This window comes from Leptonotus elevatus, chromosome 4, assembly GCF_054856555.1.
Source record: "Leptonotus elevatus isolate MCC_2025b chromosome 4, RoL_Lele_1.0, whole genome shotgun sequence".
In the NCBI taxonomy this organism is placed as follows: Eukaryota; Metazoa; Chordata; class Actinopteri; order Syngnathiformes; family Syngnathidae; genus Leptonotus; species Leptonotus elevatus.
Window position 1 is genome coordinate 17,160,689 of NC_141242.1, and position 16,751 is coordinate 17,177,439.

The window sequence follows — 16,751 nt, forward strand, 5'->3', positions numbered from 1 at the left end:
GGGACACATTGCAGACTAATTTGGTTGAAACGGCTCCCTACATCAGATTGTGTGTGTGTGTGTGTGTGTGTGTGTGGAGGGGGGGGGGGGGGGGGGGTGGTGGTATCTACTTAAGGACTTACTTTTTTTGTGAACTGTGTTAAAAAAGCACAATCAGTTGAATACTCAAGATTTCATCACAGAGATTTGAAGGCTATTATACTCGTTCATTTTTGCACTACAGCCAAGGTTATTTCCATTTTCTATGCCTGTAGTTATTATTATCCAGGATCACATGTGAGCTAGAGACTACCTCAGCTGACTTTGGGCGAGAGGCAGCATACATCCTGGATTGGTCGCCAGTCAATCACAGGACCGATGTTTATGTTTATTTCAAACATGTATAAAAAATACATCTTTTTTTTATTGATAAATAATCAGACAAACAATCATGGGTAATGAATTATTACCTACGTACGTATAATATGATACATATACAACACACATTACTGGCACAATAACCGTATTTACTATTTATATCAGTAAATTGTTGGCCATACTAAATTATTAACTTCCCTTGTACCAACGAAGCTATTAATTTAATATAGTTTTGTTGTTTAATTATTTGTCATTTGTTATTAATAATAAACAAAACCCATCACACAATAGATTTTCCCATAACAATAACCTATTCAAATAAAATTAGCAAAACTATAACATTATCATACCTACAAACAAACACCATCATACCAATACCTAATTGGTTTATGTATATATATATATATGTGTATATATACACATACCAATATACCAATATATCAATATATCGTAATGCATGTTCCAATTAGCTAGTTCCAAAACCTGTGATCAACCAGACATTTTACCAATCATAACACCACATATGGAAACAAAAACATGTTAATTGTTGTACATGCGTCTTTAATAAGTTAAATAAGTCACCATTCACACACGCACACATATCTGTTGGACAATTACAATTGTAAGTTAGCCTAATATGCAAGTTTTTGCAATTGTAAATGGAAGCCAGATTGTCTGGAGAAAATCCACCCAAACATGAACCCGTAGAACTCTGAGGCCGAAATGCCAACCTTGAATGCACTGTGCTCCTAACATTATGGCATTGTAGTTAGGAGTGCACCGATCAGCCGGCCGATTTATCAGCCCCGATTTCCTTAGTTTTGGGGGATCGGTGATCGGCCGATCCCTTAAATATGAACCGATCTTTTCCACCGATCTCATCTCCCTCCTCAGAGGTCTGAAAAATTCAGCCACTGTCCTCTTCTGCTGGGATGACTAGTAGGCTTTTCATTTTTATTTCAGAGAACTACTTAATTTGCAGTTAAAACAACAGATATTGTTCAATGTTTTCCAATAAAATAAGATTGGAACTCTGAGGTGTATGCTGCTTGTTATGATAAAAAAAATCCAGATCAACAAAAATCGGGATTGGCAGCTCAGACTTTTAAAAAAAATCTGAGATCGGTGATCGGCCAGAAAATTGTGATTGGTGCACCTCTAATCGTAGTAAATTAGGGCATTGTAGTAAAAAACAAACAAACAAACAAAAAACATCCGAAATATAAATAAGGGTTACAATTGGTATTTTCAAATTAAGTAGACATTTAAAAATTATAACATCCATCCATCCATCCATCCATCCATCCATCCATTTTCTGTACCACTTGTCCTCACAAGGGTCGCGGGGGTTGCTGGAGCCTATCCCAGCTGGCTTCGGGCAGTAGGCGGGGTACACCCTGAACTGGTTGCCAGCCAATCGCAGGGCACACAGAGACGAACAACCATACTCACAATCACACCTATGGACAATTTGGAGTGTCCAATTCACCTGCCATGCATGTTTTTGGAATGTGGGAGGAAACCGGAGTACCCGGAGAAAACCCACGCAAGCACGGGGAGAACATGCAAACTCCACCCAGGAAGGCCGAAGCCCGGACTTGATCTCACAACCTTTGACCTGGGAGGCGGACGTGCTAACCAGTCAGCCACCGTGCCGCCCAAAAAATTATAACATGTTAATTAAAATGAATTGTTTTGGCAAGTGTGACCTAGGAAGTACAACCAAGAAACAGGAAGTGGAAGAGAGATACAAAGGTACAAAAGGTATGCACAAAAAAACATTAAAAAAGAAAAAAAAATCAGTAATATGGAACTTTTTAAAATATAAATTATGCATTAGAAATAAAAATGTGTTGTTTGGCAAAGGGCTGATCTGTGGAGCATGGTTGGAAACACATTATTGTCTCTCCTTGGAAACTTTTGCCAGCCTAAAACGCAGCAACAAAAACAAACAAAAGCTCAGTGCGATTTCACGCACCAACTCTTTCACCTTTGAAACTTTTCCTGCTTGACGGCTATCCTCTCCCAAACCCTCGCCTTCTGCGCCAACACGCACATACACACACACACACACACACACACACACACACACACACACACACACACACACACACACACACACACACACACACACACACACACACACACACACACACACACACACACACACACACACACACACACACACAAAGATCTGTGAGGCAGCGTTGTGTTTAGGACTTGAAGAAATGAGAATACTATATAATGAGCAATTTTGGCCAAGTGTGATTATTAATAGTATGCGTTAATAAGTTTGATGTGTGTCTTTTGTATCTTGGGAGAGCTACCCGTGCAGTCATTACAAACCATTTCAAATTATTTTGAACATATTGACAGGTTGATAAATGATTCTACTGCCTTTTTGTTTATTTGTATAATTGTATATCTCTCTTTTTTTCATTTTTCTTTTTTGCTATGTCTGTCCGCATCCATGCTGTTTGTGTTGAAGACAAGCCGCACGTTTGGCATCACGTCACAAATTTTGTTGTTGGGCGGACCAGTGCAACACACTGACATGAATGGAGGTGAATCGAAACATGGTAATTGAAGATAGTGATCTAAAACAGTCGAAAGTGATCCATGCGCCCCAATTATTACTTGCGAGTTTACATCAATATGTACTGTATTATTAGTGTGAAGAAATCAATGCCATATGAATTGCATAAAAGTGTCACTGTACCAATACCACAGTATCGATATGCCCATTCTTAATTCCCAACCCTGTGCGGTGGCGGCACATTAGTGTACCATTAGACAACATCAGAGGCTCTATTTTGTGCATCCACTGCAAGTCTAGCATGAGGCAAGTTATAAATTTGCACAGGGGCAGGCTAGACTGGGTTTGGGTATTTTTGGAGACCCACAGAGTCTCGCGCCATCATTAGCTTGCCTTTTTCCTTGAAAGTCAATAAAAGAGAGAAAACAATTTTGTGTGCAGAGAGAGTTTTTTCATTGAACCAAGTTATCATATGTATACCATATAGTGTCTCAAAAGTCACTATCCACTATTTTGTTCTAGGTATCATTTGAATGTGAAGCCGACAGCATTTGACAGCTTCACCTCTGCAATTTTTGTAAGCCTATCACTCTTTTTCCCCGGCTTGCCCATTGACATTGGAGAAGTGTTGTAAAATTGCTGCCTGGCCAAGAAGTTTTCGGTTAAGTGCCCGTTTTAGAAGCTTTTTAACTGTCACACTGCTCAAACTCGTGTTTTGACAAAATATACATCGGAAGGGTTCCATTCATGCAAAGTCGGGGACAATTTGCCCGTATGGCTGCACTGAATCTCAGCATCAACGAAAGCTTGATTCTGCGGATTGCTTCTGTGAATGATAAAGTCTAACGTGTGCCAACTTCACTTTATTCAAACGCTTCAAGCAGAAGATTATCATGTTCAACAACCTAAAGGCATTACGGCCCAAGTATTTGGTGCCAGGCTGCAATTTTGTAATGATGCTCCAGTGTCACTTGGTGAGCAAAGGGAATGATAGGCTTACACTGCCAAGCTTAAGCTGTTAAATGTTGATGGCCTCACGTCCGTCCGACTGATACCCGAAACGACACAGAAAATGCAATAGTGTACCGTCTTGACTATTGGGACACTTTGACTTACTGACAGTACAATTTTGTTTTTATTTGTACCTATGTAATTAACTCATTCACTGCCATTGACGGCTATAGACGTCAAAAATTCATTCAAACTATTTCTATTAGTTTTCCACTTTTGTTAATAAGAGTATGAAAACCTACAAAAAAAATATTGTACATTTAGAACAGATATATTTTGTGATTAATCGTGAGTTAATTATTGAAATCATGTGATTAATTACAATGAAAAATTGTATTCACATGACATGATTTTGTTTTAAAAAAAGAAAAGATTATAAAAAATTTGTGGCATCAGGCGATTAAAATGTTAATTGTAATTAATCGCATGACTTCACTAGTTAACTCACGATTAATCACAAATTTTATATCCATGTACAATAAAAAAAAATCTAGGTTTTCACATTCTTGTTAACAAAAGTGGGAAAAAATTTTAACTAATAGAAATAGTTCAAATGTTTTTTTTAACGTCTATAGCCGTCAATGGCAGTGAATGAGTTAAGTACATTTCAGAGCCTGTACTTTAATTTTTTATTTGAAAATACGTTCGGCTGTTTGCAAGTATGCTCAAACATGCAAGTATGTTTATCGTTTAAACATAATTGCAGGTACCTTTAAACATACTTGTAGACTAAATGGGTGATTACCGCATTTGCGGTCCCTTCTCAAGGTTGATCAATTTTCCCCTGATGTTTTTTTTTTGGTTTTTCCTTGCTCTCTTGTGGTTTGATCAGAGGGATGTCATTAATATTTGTCAACTGTGAGCCTGTAAAGCCCTTTGAAACTCTTTTGTGATTAAGAGCTATATAAATAAACTTGACTTGAAATGCTAAAAATGTAGGATTTTTTTTCCTACATAATGCTACGGGTATTGACTTGCGCAATAAAAAAAAAGAAGAAGACATATTTGGCCTACATTATAAGAATACGTTTACAAAAGGAGTAAATAAACATTGAGTATTCATATTGTTTATTATTTATTATATTATGTCTGCAGTGCACAATTTCCATTTGGTATTTTTTCCGATAATGCTATGGGGTAGCCTATTGGCTTGCACATGCGCATAGCTTTGACCTGTTGGGAAAAAGGCTGTACTTGCAGATAGGGTTAACGGTATTTGGAAATGCGTTTGACCTTTGCCTAAACATATTTGCAAGTACATTTGAACTTGAATGTATTTACCAGACAAGAATGTTTATTCCACATTGGCAGTGCCACACTTCCAAAGTATTTTGACTGAAGTAAAGACAAGTTTGAGTACTTTTGCCACCTCTGTAACTGCATCATTATTCAGTTTCATTCTGTGCAAATGTGAATCAAGTCGTTAAATAAGCCTCAGTGCTGAAAATGTAACTTGTGGCTTAGCTGGGTGAAAATATTAGGTGATGAGTCTATTTCTGAAAACACTTTCTCCTTCTCTAAAAGGAGAGGATTAAAAATGTACCGAAATATGGAAAAGGATAGCCTAACACGCGCACACACACAACGCTAGTGCACTTGCTCCGCTCCTCCCTGCGCCCTCCTCCACACGACCCTCCCACCAACCCGGGACTGGAGTCACGTGTCTTACCGCCTAGCTTCTCAGCGAGCCAACACCGCCACAAATCAAACTCACCCAGCACCAGTTAGAAAGAGAGGGAGAAAAGAGAAGAGAAGAGCGAGCCAGGGGAGGATGAGAAGCAGTGAGGTGCTCACGGGCAGAGAGCCACTCCATCACCAGAGAGCAACGATGAAGAGGGTTCAGTAGAGGACACATCCAAAACGTCTCCGGCTTTTGATAAGCATCTGAGATGAGCGGCATACCGCTTTGGAGCATCGTTCTCAAACAGTCTGCCTGGCAGCCGCTGGGCTCGGGGGCGCGCAGGTTTTCGGCCGCCCCAGCTCAGCCGGGGATTGAATAGAAGTGGATCTTTTTGTGTGTGAGTGTGTGTGGTCGCCATGAGGGTACTTACATCCAACTTGTTCGCCCTTCTCTTCCTGGGCGCCTTCGCGGGGGTTTTCTACGTGTGGAGCTCACTCGAGGACCGCTTGGAGCGACACAAACGGGGCTTCCCGGTGCCGGGCGGTGGGTCGTTCTACCCTAAACTCCCCGTGGATCTTTCCGCGAAAACTTTCCGGACTCTGCTTGCTGTCCCGGCGACACACAGAACCCAACTCAAGGCTCACAACCTAAGTGAGAACACAGCGGGGAGTCGCCATGACCACGTGAATGAGAATAAGACGACTCCACAGAGGGGGTCGGTCAAGTTGAACCCCCCCGTGGAGGATGGCATATTTTGGAGCGCCTGGCTGGAGGATCTACTCCCGGTGGGCTTCACGGAGGAATACGCCCGGGCTTGGCGAGAGAGGGCGAGGGCAGCGCGGATCGTGAGGCTGGAGCCAGGATGCGGCAGGATATCCAATCAGCTCGCCACTTTCGCGGATGGCTCCAAAGCGTGCGTGCGCTACGGGATCAACCCGGATCAGGTGCAAGGTGAAACTTTGACTTATTACCTTGCTTGTTTGCTGGGCATCACCAACGTGCCGCCTCTGGTACTGTCCCAGCTGAACAGCTACAGCGAACAATGGGGGGCGGTGAAGACGCGCCTCGGCGGACTACAATGGAGCGACCACGCCGTGGTTTCTCTCACCGAGTGGGTCTCCAACCTAAGCGGGGTGGTCACACCTGCTCCGCTACGACAGGAAAGCGATGGGCTGCACCCGGAGCTCCTAAACAAGAGCGCGGCGGAGCTCGTGGAGCTCATGCAGTGGAGCGATCTGATCATATTCGACTACATGACGGCCAACTTTGACCGGCTCGTCAGCAATCTGTTCAGCCTGCAGTGGGACGCGCGCGTCATGGAAAGGGACACCAACAATCTCCTGAAAACGCCCCGCGGGGACCTCGTTTTTATCGACAACGAAGCCGGGTTAGTGCACGGCTTCCGGGTGTTGAACATGTGGGAGCAATATCACCAGACGGTGCTGAGCTCCGTGTGCGTGTTCAGGAAGAGGACCGCGCAGCGCGTGGCCGAGCTCCACCAGCGCAGAGACTCCAAGTCAAGGCTGCTGGAGCTCTACAATGACAGCGAGCCTTTGTCAGCAAAACTGGGCTTCCTCTCAGACGAGCACGCCGCTGTCCTCCAGGACAGGATAGACAGAGTATACAGACACATTCTACGCTGCAAAGAGAAGTACGGCCAGCTATGAGCATCCACGATGGACTTTGGCCCAAAGATGAGCAGACAGCTTTGTCTGGAACATCCAACTGAACTACCTCTTACGGATAAAATGTGACGCCTACTTTATAGCTATTTGTGCCATCTTAATCCCTGCTGATTTAGTTCACACTATGAATCCCACTCACTTGATTAGGATCACATGTAAAGACTATAATAGTGACTGCATGGGGTAACATATAGCCCCTCATGCTTTCAGTGTGTTTGGATTATTGCCATATGGTATTTAATCTAGATCAAATAAACTCCCAAGCCTTACTGTTTACTGTACAACATTGAATACTTTGTTTCTGTTCACATCTGGTCGCTTTTATAGAAAATCTTTTTGCACAGTCGGTTGCCATACAGGCAGCATGGCAATTGTATTTTTATTTTTAATTCAGCCTTAAAAGTGTAGCATGTCAACTGTACATGTAACATGTTGTAAATATTGCTCACCAACTTGTTTTGGCAAGTCAGAGGTCCACTAATTTAATGTGCATTGTAACATTCCAAAATATTTTGTCCCCTTCCCTCTTTTTAAATATACACTAATTTATGTTAAAACACTGTGTGCTGCTTAACTGTTATTATATGGTGCGTCAAACATTTAGCAGCTTGCGCAAGCCGTGGTGCTGATCATTACAGTGCTTTCATTGTGTTGCATAAATGCGTGGCACTGGCATGAATGTTCCCTCTAAGCCATGCTGTCAGCCAAATGCATGGTACAACAGGAAAATGCTAATCCTTTATAATCTTACCAGGAATTATGAAGGAGGAGACAAGTGACAGCATTTGATACGTTTTCAAAAGGATTTGCTGTTTCCTAACTAAATTGAAATTTGTTTTCATCTCTGTCTTCTACCTGAATCAAGGGTTTCATCAAACAGGTTTGTCTGTTCAGTTTAAGCTTAAAAAGCATCCCTCCTTTTGGGGGCTCACACTGCTGAGAGGCTAATTAATTAATGCTTTTCGCTCAGATGAGGGTTTTATTTACCATTTTGCAAAGGTTAAATTTGAACTGTGAAAATTATTCAAAGCTCATGAATGCTTGAAGGTCACTATTATAAGAAATAATACTGACAGGTTTTCACTACAACACCACAGGTGTTTTTTATTTGGTTGTTTTAAAAAGGCTTATTCTTTATCAGTTCCATAACAGATTGGACTTGTCTGATCTTCAGAGCAAAAACCCAATGATGTATGTTTGGAAAGTCGTATTTTCAGCCTCTCGCCATTCTGCAGCTGGTTTCTTTTACTACTTCTGTGTGTTCAGCCAACTCCAGGGCGCATCGCTATTTGTGCAGCTCGGAGGATCAGATTTATCCGTCGTTTCTATGCTTGGGGCGCGTGCTTGCAATTTGTGTTTTTGCCTGCTAGGTCACAATGGCAGCGATGCGGTGTACAGGGTTAAGCAGGTATAACACTTTCACACAGTCCAACCACCTGCTTCAGCTGCTTAGTAGATCAATATGCGTGCTAACTGTGGGGAAAAGAGGTCATGGTAATGGGTTGGATGCTAGTTCTACTGTCGACTTGAGTTTCATTGGAGGGCGGGGGTGTTACGTGGCCTCTGCAATACAGCTGGGCACCATCTAAGCATGCCTGTTCATGCTGAACCCTGCAAAGAGATTTACGACGGTTTGCAGACACAATGTTTAACTGTGGTCTGCATGTGCAAACCAGACTCACAACCCTCGATGCTTTTTATGCCTTTTACCATTTGCCTCACATCTATTTCCACTGTTCATATCACCGTCTCCTTATTTGTTAGCTAAAATAAATAATGAGCTCAGTTTTTGCAATGACTTTAAAACATTTGTTGACTTTATAAATCATGTCTAGCCTTATAACTTTTTATGCATTGCTCACACTTTCTGCTTGGTTTGTTTTAGTTAATGATGCATAAGGATTTTTCAAGTCTACACCCAATTTATTCTCTTCCACAGGCAGAAAAAAAATCCTGTAACACTGCAATGAATGAAACTTTTCCTATAGCTCATGGCACTAAAGCAATATGTGGTACTTAATTGCACCCTCCGAAATGTTTGTGTGCCGTGGTTCTCTTCACATGTGGTACTTTTGTGTGTGTGTACAAAGAGCCGCCGGCTCCGACGGTCACGCAGCCTGAGGCCCGCAGCACAGATCTGCAGGTACTTCAACTCATCTTCCTCTTATTTGTGCACATTGCAAACATTCCAGAGGAGCAGAGGGAGGATCATCTCCATGGACACGCACACGCACGCAGCGATTTCTCCAACAGGAAAATGAAACAGGAACCAGCTGTGTACACAGACTGTCTTTAATGTTGAAGGTTTGAACCCTGATTACTTTTCCTCTCACTTTTTATAACTGCCACCATAATGCAATTATTCATTTGGATATTATTTTTTATAACACTTTATTTTTTAACAATAAAGGAGACATCAACTCCCCAATTTTCTCGACAATAGTAAGTTCTATGTGCCCGCACGGGTCTAAAAACGGCACTCTGATTAATAATGCATTTGTGGACTATGACTTAAAAGGGGACGTCAACCCCGAAATTGTCTTTACAGTAACACAGTGACATGCTCTATGCAGCTCCACTCGTCTAAACATGGTATTCTGATTAGTATTGTGTTTGTGTATTGTGAGTTCTAAGCCGCAAAATCCACCCGTTTTTATCCATGTCAGCCCATTTTGCCACTTGATGACAACTGAAAATGATGTCACAGTTGCTCAGGGCTCAAGTATGATAATTCTAGCTCAGCTTTAGAAAACAGGTGTGCCCTGATTGGTCAGTAGTACGTTACCTGAGCCTTCATCCACTGTGATGTCATTTTCAGTCGACAGTGCTCAAGGGGCAAAATGGCCGCCCCCCTGAGACGTATAAAAATGGGTGGATTTTGCTGGTTAATGCCATGAACACAATATTATTCTGAATATAAGAAAGTGGGGGCACATGCAACATATTATTGTAAACAAAATGTTTGGGTTGGATTCCCATTTAAGTAGCAAAATCCACCCATTTTTCTCCATATCGGGCGGGCGATCGTTTTGCCATTTGCTGTCGATTGAAAATGACATCACAGTTGCTCAGAACTCGGGTAACGACCATTCACGGCTCACCTGTTTTCGAAGTTTGGTTATGGGACATTCGTAAACTGAGTCGTGATTGGTCGTTACCTGAGCCCTGAGCAACTGTGATATCATTTTCGGTCGACAGCAAGTAGCAAAATGGCTGCCTCCTGAGATGGATCAAAACGGGTGGATTCTGCTGCCTAATTCATATTCCACAAAAACAATATTAATTAGAATGCCATGTTTTGACTTATGGGGGTACAAAAGAAAGGTATTGGGTTGGGTTGACTTCCCCTTTGATAATAACCAGCAAAATTAAAATAACAAAATTAAAAGGATAAGCAAAGACTGTGTAGGAATTTTGCCATGAAATAAGTGACTAACGAAGGGTGTCTCCCCACCTTAGTGGACTCACCATGTGTGAGTGGATAGACGTAACTGGCATTCTTTCAAGGCTACATAGTGCAGGGGACTTCCTGCGCATGGCTGAATAATTTCATTATAAAACACAGCACATAGGAGGAGAGTCACTTAGTCACAGCTGAGTGGATACCGTCCATAAAGGGTCAATCATTGGGGGGCTGGGGCAACGACGAGAGGGGCTTTCACATTGTGGGTCGGACATCCAGGCGCTGTTGTGCTGGGAGAGCTGGCACAAAGCCTGACTGTTCAAACCAGGGGTACAAACAGGAGGTCAGGGCCTTTGGGTTTGTTCCTCAAGAAAGACAGAAGTTGTAGTCAAGAAAGAGAACAGCACATTCCTCAGCTAAAAAAAAATAAAGTATGACTGAATTGCAAATATTTGCCTTAAGTCTTGCCTTCATTAACTCCAAATATTTCTGCTTGACATTTCATTACATCTTGCAAGTTTAGAACTGAGCTTGAAGCCATACAAACTCAGATGTATTAATCTATAGCAAGTGCAGTTGAATAGTTTTGCATTTTCTGGAGGTCACACAGCAAAATGAAAATGATTCGAGAATGTGTGTGTAAGTGCAAACACAAAGACAGTTGTTGTCCAATCTTTCAGTGATGCCATGCTTGCAGATTATGGAAAAGATTACTCCCTACTTATCAGTTCTTCCTCACATAAATCTTTGTTTCCTCAATTTGTTGTATCACAGTTGAATAGGAGTTTAAAAAAAAAGGATTTTGGTGAAAGCAGCAAAAGCAAATACTTTGATATTTCTACTCAATATAATGTATCTTGCAGTATGTATAAGTCAGCAAAAATCCGTGTCCTGGTAATCACAATAAGCCCTGTTATAACCTCATTTAAGATTCTTTCTTTTTTTCCCTTAATACGATTTACTTCATGGTAGTCTTTGCACAAAATAAATCCTGATTCATTTCAACATATAATTCCATCCTATTTGTTATGCTTCAGCCTGCAAAGCCTGTCTCCAAAATGTTATGCAGAATGTTGGAATTTTAATTTAATTGGATGTAAACATTTGCACTCCTTCACATAAGGAAAATAGTGTCACAATATATAACCTTTTTTTTACATAAAGTAAATGCTTTGATATGAAGAATTATATACTGGAAAAACTGTATTTATTTCCACAAGCAAGAGAGTACAAAAATACGACGGCGTATTACGGCCACGTATACATATTTATTAATTTTTTTAGAGAGGGTGTAATATTCCAAGAAAAATCTAAAAAAAATTATGAGAACAAAACTTGAATATTAGCGACATTATTATAAAAAGTAATAAACTCACAAATTTGTGAAATTATAAAGTGGAAAATTTGCGAGAAAAAACTCACAAATTTACAAGAACTGAAGTCGCACATTTGTGACCTTTTAAAGTGGGCAATTTTGGAGAGAAAAAAAATCACAAATTTAAGACAAATGCACTCGCACATTTGCGCGAAAAATATTTTGTTGTTTGCTTTAAACCCTTTGTTATTGAGTCGGTTACAATAATGGGTATTTTTATACATGCAATACAATGCAAGTGTATCAAAGATGAAATATATAAAAAATGTATTTTGCACATATGCACGTATTTTGTCCATATTTAAATTAGCATTTTTGTCAAACATCTGGTTACGAAGAATGTGGTCCTATATGCCCCCCCCCCCCCAGTAGCACTGCCGAAAATGTGTGCCCCCCTCCAGCATTCAAATTGCCCAGTCTGTGTAAGCTTAGCTAATAGTGCTAACATGTTGCCTTTGACATGATATCAATCAATGAGTCAGTCTATTTAAAGTGCAAGAAAAAAAGATTTGTTTCGGTTTAATCCTCGAAAATGGCGGATCGTTGCCCAGTCTAGGTGCCAGAAACTTAGTGCAAGGGCGGCATTATCTAAACTAGGTGCACTGTTACGTTGCAATACAGCAAAATTCAGAATAAGTCACAGACACATATGGGAAATTTAGAAATTTGTGTAAAACAATTATTTATTAAGCAATTAAGAAGTAAATTCCGCCAAAATGCACACACAACCGGGCATTGACACATACCACTGAGAATGCAAATAAAGCAGTTTGTTGCCAGGGGAAATCAAACTATTGCTTTGTTGTCGTTGTTTAGTATGTGGTTGTTTGCATTCGCAGAATGTGATATTAGCTTCATAATAAGTACGGTAAGAATACTTATTCGAGCAACCAGTTTGGCTCTTCATGACAATTGATTGACCTTCTTAGGTGTTGGCATTTCCATGTTTTGCTGCCTTGCTACAGCAGGAGTGCCACTTAGAGCATGCTCATTTGCATTAGGTTCATCTCTATGTAAATGAGAATTAGTGCGCTTATGGAAATGACTCTTGAGTTTTCTTTTTCACTCTACTTTTTCCTACCACATTTCACTGCAGAATTGGTGTAAAGAGCTGCACCTGCCCATTTCCGAAATTGTGTGATGTAGTCATTTCTGAGCAAATATGAGCCATGGAATGGTTACTTCCTCCAAAATAGCCATTTGGGATGGATTAGTTGGCTGGAAATAAAATATTAAAATTATAATATTGGATAAGTCTATTATTCCTGAAAACTAATCTCTGTAGACTTTTATAGGACAAGGTATACCATGTTTGGTAACTTTAAATGTTACCTCACACTTCACTATAAGGCAGTAGTTACTGTGTGATTCCTCTCAACAATCAGCAAAGAAATAAATACAAAAAAATCATGGGAAAGTTTTGTTACATTGTTAAAATCTGCTATTATCTTAAAATACATTAGTTTAAAAGTGTTCATAAAAAATGGTAGAGGTTTTATTTCTAAAAAAAAGCATATTTAATGTCTCCGATCCCAGCCCTGCGCTAAATCAATGAATATGTGCTTCTCCCATCCGTGCGCCGGTCATGTGCCACACTGTAACAGGGTCAAGCTCAAACAGTCCTTTGTGCATCAGTCAATCCTGAAGCTAAACGATGAGCTTTCTAAAAATCAAACAAAATCAATAAGGCCTTAATGGGAGTAGTTGGTCCTTGTTAAATGGTATCTATCTATCTATCTATCTATCTATCTATCTATCTATCTATCTATCTATCTATCTATCTATCTATCTATCTATCTATCTATCTATCTATCTATCTATCTATCTATCTATCTATCTATCTATCTATCCATCCATCCATCCATCCATCCATCCATCCATCCATCCATCCATCCATCCATCCATCCATCTATCTATCTATCTATCTATCTATCTATCTATCTATCTATCTATCTATCTATCTATCTATCTATCTATCTATCTATCCATCACGGTTATTGTACAAAGTAAGACACTATATCAAGCACAGTTTGAACAATAACAGTACGCTTTAATATAGTTAAACACTCCGCTGAAATTAAATTACAGGTTCCATTTAAATTATTGTTAAATGTTATCTAAAAACAAACAGTTCTTAAAGATTAAATACAAATATATTGTACATTATTTGGGAAAAAAAATCTACTGTGACTGTATTTTAATTTTCCCTTCATTTTCTTGGCGTCTGATAAGAAATGTTCATTCAATTTGATTGTAGTTGATGTTTTAAATGTGTTTTAATTATAATGAATTCACTGATTCTTTCACGTAGAACCCACACACAACCCGTGGTACTTGTACACACTGAATATGATATAAATATGGTACATTGGAGGTGCAAAGACCAACTCGTGGATTAATGCTGTAAATGGACAGTCTTAAAAAAATATATTTAAAAACAAAGCCAGAAATAGGCACTAAATTAGAATTACGTACTGAGACTTGTAGTGTAAATTGGCCTTAAAGTGTTTGCTTGACAGAGTTTTAGGCTTTTGTGATTTGCTCAGTTTGCTGTGACAAAGTCATACAGGCTTTGTGCCAGACATGCCTGAAGTGCAGAGAGAATCAATACATAGAAGGGCAAGAGGACGTGTGATGACAAAATTATTCGACCCTGCTGAAAAAGCACATTCCTCCGGGTGGACTTGATCCCTTGCTGCTTCCCTTGCTCTGCTGGCTTCAGAGTGTAACCTATCCAAGGTGTTGCTCTTGAATGATAGCATCCATTGACAGTGCAGGAACTCTGTAATATGGTCATTTGTATGTAAATTGTGTGTTTCTGACACCATAATAGTCTGTTGTATTGCACAAGCAGTGCGGCTTTCCGCACTCAGCAATGTTGTACTTCCACACCAAATTGATTGAAGCTGAGGGAAGATGTCAAAAGAGTCAATCAGTTAAGTAGATAGTTGACAAAGAGTACAGAGAGAGGAATGAAGGTCACTCGAGCATGCAGGGATGAGGACAGGCATTCAAGGTAGCTATTTTGGGTTGGATCCAGGTGCTAGCCTCTCTCCCTCAGTATCTGTGGGATAATGCAACAGCTCACCCGAGGCAAACAATTGGGGGCTTACGGCTGACTCCGTTTCTTCATTGTCATTTGAATAAGAATTGACGTGCCATCCTGATGGTGAGACGAGACCACCGAGTGCAGAATACAGAAGGCTGGGGGCAATCTGTCATAATTGTGGCACGACAATACAAATATGGCTTAATGAAGCTGATGCGAGTTGATGGATATTCAGCTTTGGCTTGAGTGCAAAAAGCAGATACAAGCATGGAGAGGAAAACAACAGAGACACTTTGTTTCTAAAGGTCAACAAGTTGGCGAGAAAATCCTTCTCGTTCTGCAGTGATTCATTACCTCAGTAAATATCAAGGCCTTTTGAAAATGATGGTCCCATTTTGAGTCAGAGAAAATAAAACACTGGGTGTTGCCACCGTCACCATCCTAAAACTTTGAACAACTTTTTTTTAAGCTTCGCATTGTGTCCGTCGCTCCAACTTTCACTCCTCCTCACCACTTTTGACGCAACATAAAACAAAGTGGTGACAGTCCAAATACCAAAGTCAAGACTTCAAAGCAATTCCACGGAACAATAACTAACATGACAGAAGCTGAATCCTATTCTTTTATGCACACATTGGTGAAATGGAAGACCCAACAACAATAATTGTGGAACTTCTTTCAACTATCACGCAGGTCCATCCATCCATCCATCCATTTTCTGTACCACTTGTCCTCACAAGGGTTGCGGGGGTTGCTGGCGCCTATCCCAGCTGGCTTCGGGCTGTAGGCGGGGTACACCCTGAACTGGTTGCCAGCCAATCGCAGGGCACACAGAGACTAACAACCATACTCACAATCACACCTATGGACAATTTGGAGTGTCCAATTCACCTGCCATGCATGTTTTTGGAATGTGGGAGGAAACCGGAGTACCCGGAGAAAACCCACGCAAGCACGGGGAGAACATGCAAACTCCACCCAGGAAGGCCGAAGCCCGGACTTGATCTCACAACCTTTGCACTGGGAGGCGGACGTGGTAACCAGTCAGCCACTGTGCCGCCCATCACGCAGGTCATCTTCGCAAATGAGCTATGAATGATCTGACTTAAGAGTTTTTCTCACACACACACACATATATGATTGAGGATCGATGGCGGTCCCCAAGTACCCACAACATCATCCACAATTAGTGATTTTCTTGCATTCCTCATAAACTGTGAGTCTGTTATCCTCACCTGCGCTGAATTTAGATAGCATGAGAGGGGCCGCTTTGACAGGCTGGGATTCAAGTTAAACGTGTTAACTCCCACAATGACGCAAATACATATGTCTAACTGCGCCCAATCTACTAAAATGGAAAAAGAAAAAGGTGCACAGTTGGGTGCAAAAATAGGGCCCTGAATATTACCAGTTTTATGTTGAATTTTAAATGTACAATCAATTTAAAACATAAGAGACGTGATTAATTTATGACACCCAGTGAGAATGGTGACTTTTGGCGGCATGTTTTCGCAAAGCTAAAATCCAGCTAAAACTTTCAGTGAGCCTCACTAAGAGTGACTCTTCTTGCCCCCCAGTATTAGCAAATCTACAGAGCAACTGTTAATTCTCTTGTAGAGATAATAGCAGTGGTCATGTGGTTTGAGACACACTTGGTCCTTTGTGAAGTCTTTTCCCATACACAATAGAAGACTTCAGGTCTTGTGACTTCCCC

The 16,751-nt window shown here is 40.7% G+C and overlaps 2 protein-coding genes across 2 annotated transcripts in view; one reads left to right on the forward strand and one right to left on the reverse strand.

The window, feature by feature from the left end:
* Positions 1–16,751, reverse strand: part of LOC147175866 (inactive serine protease PAMR1-like) — a 114,108-nt gene that overhangs the window by 45,429 nt on the left and 51,928 nt on the right. The gene's annotated exons all lie outside the window — the stretch shown is intronic.
* LOC147175867 (four-jointed box protein 1-like) lies at positions 5,576–9,523 on the forward strand. Its single transcript, XM_086072619.1, has one exon. It carries the CDS (start codon positions 5,942–5,944, stop codon positions 7,190–7,192), a length of 1,251 nt encoding a protein of 416 aa, XP_085928745.1. The 5' UTR covers positions 5,576–5,941; the 3' UTR covers positions 7,193–9,523.

What these genes read in the sequence shown, in the direction of transcription:
- LOC147175867 (XM_086072619.1), top strand. Translation starts at nt 5,942, where the DNA reads ATGAGGGTACTTACATCCAACTTGTTCGCCCTTCTCTTCCTGGGCGCC.